Source organism: Watersipora subatra, chromosome 4, assembly GCF_963576615.1.
Source record: "Watersipora subatra chromosome 4, tzWatSuba1.1, whole genome shotgun sequence".
Lineage (NCBI taxonomy): Eukaryota > Metazoa > Bryozoa > Gymnolaemata > Cheilostomatida > Watersiporidae > Watersipora > Watersipora subatra.
This window is the reverse complement of record NC_088711.1, coordinates 4288524-4294344: the sequence shown is the minus strand read 5'-3', so window position 1 is coordinate 4294344 and position 5821 is coordinate 4288524. Positions and strand designations below refer to the sequence as shown.

The following is a 5821-nucleotide window of genomic DNA, read 5'->3' as shown; positions in this document are numbered from 1 at the left end:
TAGCTAAAAACTTAAAACACTGAGGCATACCCCTTGCCGCAAGCTCTAGTACTTACTAAAGAAAAAAAGTAAGAGAGTGTAAGAGTCCCTGTTCTCCATACCTAATATTGTTATTAAATTTGGTAAAACTGTGCAGCCATCTGTAAGATTTTTAATTCGTTAATTTTCAGAGTAAGATCACGTTCTACTCTAAAAATTAACAAACTAAATTTTTAGTGTTAGATTAAAAATATCAAACAAAGATTCTAATAAGTGTAGTAATAAATGGAAAGATGCAGCTATTTTGTTCGACTCAAAGAGCTTCTAGGGCTCACATTAACACGTTGGTTAAGGCCAACTATCGTATTTAATCAAAATGGAAAACGTTTACTACGTTGTTAAATCTATTTGAAGTAATGTTAATAAACAAATATGTCCTAACCATTAAGAAAATAAACTATGTCAGCAAATATACTTAATAATTTTAATCGGTATCAGGCGAAGCGCTTTACGCAAAAAGCATTTGACGATACACTTCGCAAGAGTATGTGTCAAATGAATGAAATTTATTAAACCTAATTTAAAAAATCATATTACACATAACTTTAAAAGCAGCACTAATTAAGCATCTTAATACTAACCACGGGATGTTATTAAAATTTCGTTCCTTAGTCGCCATCTGAAGTTAGTGCCACCATGTTTATCGCTACCTAGCATTCATAAAATATATATTCCGCGATACTGACGGTTCGTCAAACATCATTAAAAAACAAATCAGTTTTAAACGACCAGACTTGCGCACAGGCTAGAAGTCGCAACTTTTCAAATCAGGAGAAAACAACTTGAGTGAACATCGAAATGTTTTGAAATAGGTAGCTTGTCTTCATTATTACGATGGGTCTTACTACATTGGAGCGTTATGCAGAAAAAGCTTATAAGACAAATTGTTGGAATGTTTTTTGTCAAAGCTCTATTGGGTAAATAACAAGTGTTATACGCACAATTTACTACAAAATTTTGTCCAGTACTCGGAACACCAGCCAGTTTAGCACACAGTTACTGAGTTCAGTCAATACTGATATAGAATATACGCATCATCTGAAACCAAAATCTGAAATATCAGTGTTTAAAAAATAGTCACTGCAAAATCAGCAGTTTCCTAAATGCAAGCTAAAATGCACTTTTAAAGTGCATAAAACGCCATACACTATTCATTAGCAGAACATTGCCAAGTTGCATTGAAAGCTAATATACAATTTTGTGACAAGTATTAGCAAAAAAATATAGTATGATACATATAATTGAGCAGCATTACACTTGCATTAAATCTAAAAACAAATTTGATCTGCATGTAGTTGTGCAAAGACCAATTACAAAATGGTAACAAATAATTCACATTCCTGTAGGATCGGACAACTCATGCTCAACAAAATCGTCTAACAAGCTCGGCCATGCTTCTGAGTCATCATATGATTGGAGATCTTCACCAACTTGTTCAATAAATATAAGAAACATGTCCCAAGTATCCTTTGATATACCTTTCACTTTAGTATGGTTCTCAAGGTAATTTAACCATCTATCTAAAATCGTTGGATAGTTTTGGTAGAACACTAATTTCCACAAACTCAGTGCCATTTCGGTTGGCAATGTCCGTTGACCGCTTTCTATGTCCAAAGCAAATTTATACGTCCAACGATAAAAATCCCCAAAGTTTCTTTGGACATTATTGAGCAACCTAGGAATAGCCTGTTTCATAGATCTGATGCTTGTAATACTGTGTTTTTTACAGCCTTTTACAAACTCGTCTTCAGTAAATCTGCACATAACCTGAGCACCAAGCGAGTAGGCTAAAACAAGCACCCTAAAATCTTCTGGGTTTAGATCTAGGTCATTACATAGCTCTTCTACTCCTTCAGCGGATATTTGGCCCATCTCACGGTTAACATATTTGTTGTAGAGGTTCATTATGCTCGAGGAATCACCCATAGCCATGCTGACTAGATTAGGCTGAGGAGACTGCACGATAGAAACAGTGACAACTGATGCGTCTACTGGTGGTTTACTAGATGGTGCAGGCAGGCTTGTAAGATTAACTGAAGGTGGATCCTGGTACGCTACACCGTTATTGATAGTATCCTTTTGTTTTGGCATACAGCTACTGTTGATACAGCCCATTTCCTTTAGAATATTACAAACAAGACATGTTGCGGTAGTTTGACTGCTGAGCGCAACCACTACTTGTATTAGTTGCTCATGAACTCTGGGTTCAAAATCTAAAACAAATAAAAACAGTCTTGGGAGAACTTCATATCAAAATGTCAGAGAATATACCATACTGAGTGTTTCTCCAAATCATTGTTTACGACGCACGGGTAGTACTCACATCTCATCAATCCCATCATTATGGTCTACTTTAAAGCACATATATTATATAATTTTTTTATTATATAGTTCAATACATCAGAGTCTTGGCTTTCGAATGAGCCTATATTCAATACACAAAGAATAATAGAACTATGAAAAACAGGGTGTCAAAAGTATGTCCTGCAATAAAAAAACACTTGGTTGCGGTTCCCACAATGTGATGTCATAATTACTATTTAACCTTAGGTAGTTGATCCCTTTCGCTGCCATTGAGGCTGCGTTTTTCTGTGACAATCGGTGCTGTTAAACCCAGAGAGCGCGATTAATAAACTAGGATTCTAGATAATCAACAATGCCCGGAGATCCTGTTAACGCCCGACCAATACAAACAAATGTTCTGGGTTAATTAATTATGTTTTAATAAATGTACTGTCGTTGATAAAAGTAATGAAATCACATCGATTAAATTGTGACCTGCAGTTGCGTGGCCCTAGAACTATATGTCAATCGCGCTTTCGCGAGATCACGCAATGCTTGAAAATAATTAGTCTCAGTCGTGCCCCTCAACATCACAATAAAAAGAGAGGGCTAGTGCATAATATCATTGGGAAAACATAGCATGGTGCTTGGAATCTGAGTTATTAATCATAGAAATAATCTGTACATGGAGAGCTAATGACACTGATTGCTTTGTCATCTTCATTGGTTCTCTGGAATTGTCCTACTTTTGCTTGCCACTAGCGTCATTATCGTAGTTGATAAATATAAGCGGTAAGCAATAAAATAAGCGGTAAGAGCACACAACACCGAATATGAAAACTGCGATGTCACAATTTTTGAGCCAATACCATTGAACATTTCTGCGGTAGAGCTCTGGGGAAATTCTATAAACACCAACCAATGTCTGTCTCACCATGTCAAACAATGACTCATTCGAAAGCTAAGACTCTGATGTATTGAAATATATGATAAAAAAATTATGTAATTTATGTGCTTTAAACGCAAATAGTTAGTTTGTCTTTAATCATTGGCACTATCATAAATTCCATTAACAGTTCAACCTTGATATACAATCATTTTAAAAAATTAATTTTTTGACCTATGACATATTTGACTCAACATCTGAAATAATTTCAAAACAACTATCATCTATAGTTTTACAAAAAGCAGTTTCGTAAGCGGAAATGAAGAGCTGCCAAAACATATGAACTAAACATACAAATGTATAAAAATAATCATAAATATATTGACCAGAGTAAGTTGCATCACATATCTTAGTCACTCCCTCTTCCTTTAGACTAATGCAATTCTGAGCCAACAGTTTCGTTGCCATATTTTTACGTAACAATAAAACCTCAAGAGCAATATTGCTTTATTAACTTGGTACTGTACTCCATATACAGACGTAGTTTATTTTTTACATAGTTACATAGTCAACTGTTGTTTTATTGCTTGCTATATATACATGTAATTATCTGAAGTACTATCATTAGGTTTTTAGCTGTTTTTGAGCTGCGCGAACTAATTAAATGGGATGCAGTACATTCTCATGAGAATATTTGCTGTAACATGGGATGATTTTGATGCACAAAAAAAGTTTCATAACAGATTAAATTTGCATATTAAATCAACAATTAGCTGTACTTTAGGAGTCATCTAGAAATCAGAGAACGTAATGGTAACTGATAAAATAGGCTAAGACACTGTTCCACACTGTAAGTAAAAGTCAAGATGTGACTTGAATTTTAGAGAAAACAAAAAGAGCCATATACTGAACAAAAAATAAATGAATGCATCAATTTAGGAACTGCCAGAATTTTGAACAAATTCATCTCGAATGACAATTTACTGAATAAAGATTTACTGAAAAACAGAGCTTTACTGATGGGTTAGGAATAAATCACATTACTAAAATAATACAATTAGCATCCTAACATACATTTCTAATACTACCACTATATTATTTTGCTGCTATCCATTTCACAACTCATTTCTCAAAAATGTTTATACTGCTTATTATGCAGGCAATAAAAAACATTATTATAGACATTATCATATCTAGATATTTATACAACATGAATTAGCTTCATTAATAATTGCTACTTATTAAAAATATATAACATATTTTTGCAGGGTTAAACTTAGCCAAATTCTGCTAGTCAGCATGATCCATTGTGTAGCAAAACTGAGGTGATCATGGGCTATACTTAATGCACTCATTCTAGATTTACTACTCACACAAGTATGCGGTGCTGAAGACCCGAGTTCTGAGCTGGTAATGATAGACAAATCATTATTAAATTTCATAATAATAGCACACTGTGTATATGGCTTGCATGCTGTTTAGAAATGATTCATTGTTGAAAAAGAAAGCCTGAACTAGTTTGAAATCTGTCAGACTGACTATAAAGTCTTAGACTTAGAGGGTTGTTACATGCTCATTGAAAAGTGCCTGATTCACTGCACTCATGTCCTGTTTAGATATCTAACTCAACTACCTAAAACATCGATTTGACGATACTCAGCCACGTTACCTACTTTTCACATAATTTCCTAACATTGATTTCAGCGGCTTAATTGCCATTTTTATAGAAATTGTAGTTGAAAGTGATAGTAGCTAAATTACTGCAAATTTTTCAGTAAATACTCATTTACATCATTACAACATTTTATTGATTAACTGGCAAGGTGGAAAAATGAAAAGTGTTTTGTAGTCAGTTCCTTTATGAGTATGCTCAGTGTAAGTGTTTTCCTGTTTAAATAGGACAATACTCCTACTTAGTAATCGACTTGCTCGGTTAGCAATAGTTTAAAATATTTTAAATTATTGTCCATTCCTACTAACTATTCTAATTAAAGAGCAGAATTACCTATGACCTCTCAGAGGCGTATTGCGCGATGAGCAAAGCAGCTGATTAACAAACAATTTGTTGCTTTACGCCTGATACACTAGGCCTAAAACTACAAATACTAAAACAATACAAAAAAAGTAATTGGTCAGTCAGAAACATTGTAAAGTGTACCAACTCCAAAAGAATTTGCCTTTCTAACAGGGTAAAGATTTCTCATGTTTACAAAGAAAGACAACAGCTAGATGTAGAAACGCCGAGATCTGCCAATTTTGACGAATATATTAAATACCAGCTCTATGTGTCGCATTTACCTATCAGCCTTTCTGAATACTCGGACTAGGTCATTTTTTCTGGACGTAAGCAATACCAGCCTTAGCATTCGAGTACCTATTTTGAGCAACCAAGTGAGAAAGATATAGACATTGATCTTAAAAAGTAGAACTAATGGGAAAAACGTAGTTATTTTTTCATCGCAACTTTGCCGTTATACCAGTGAGTTATTTAAATCGCCGTTATTACCAGTGAGTTATTTAAATCGCCCCACGAAGATCTTTGAATGACAGTGATGATCTGCTATATAATGTGCAGCTACAACATTAACTTTACGTGGCAGTGTTTTCGTTTCA

General features: G+C 34.2%; 1 protein-coding gene across 3 annotated transcripts; it reads right to left on the bottom strand.

Annotated features, from left to right (window-relative positions):
- Positions 1-932: 932 nt before the first annotated feature.
- LOC137393526 (DCN1-like protein 3) lies at positions 933-5460 on the bottom strand. Of its 3 annotated transcripts, none has more exons than XM_068080108.1 (2): positions 5371-5460; positions 933-2252 (listed from the first exon to the last, which is right to left on the bottom strand). In XM_068080108.1, exon 2 carries the CDS (start codon positions 2152-2154, stop codon positions 1372-1374), a length of 783 nt encoding a protein of 260 aa, XP_067936209.1. In that variant the 5' UTR covers positions 2155-2252; positions 5371-5460; the 3' UTR covers positions 933-1371. The 3 variants fall into 3 exon arrangements, with proteins under 3 accessions (XP_067936209.1, XP_067936211.1, XP_067936210.1); XM_068080110.1 differs by having other exon boundaries at positions 5367-5387; XM_068080109.1 differs by lacking the exon at positions 5371-5460 and adding an exon at positions 5214-5277.
- Positions 5461-5821: the final 361 nt, after the last annotated feature.

Excerpts from the sequence above, each read along its gene's own strand:
- LOC137393526 (XM_068080108.1), bottom strand. The coding sequence starts at position 2,154 with ATGGGCTGTATCAACAGTAGCTGTATGCCAAAACAAAAGGATACTATC.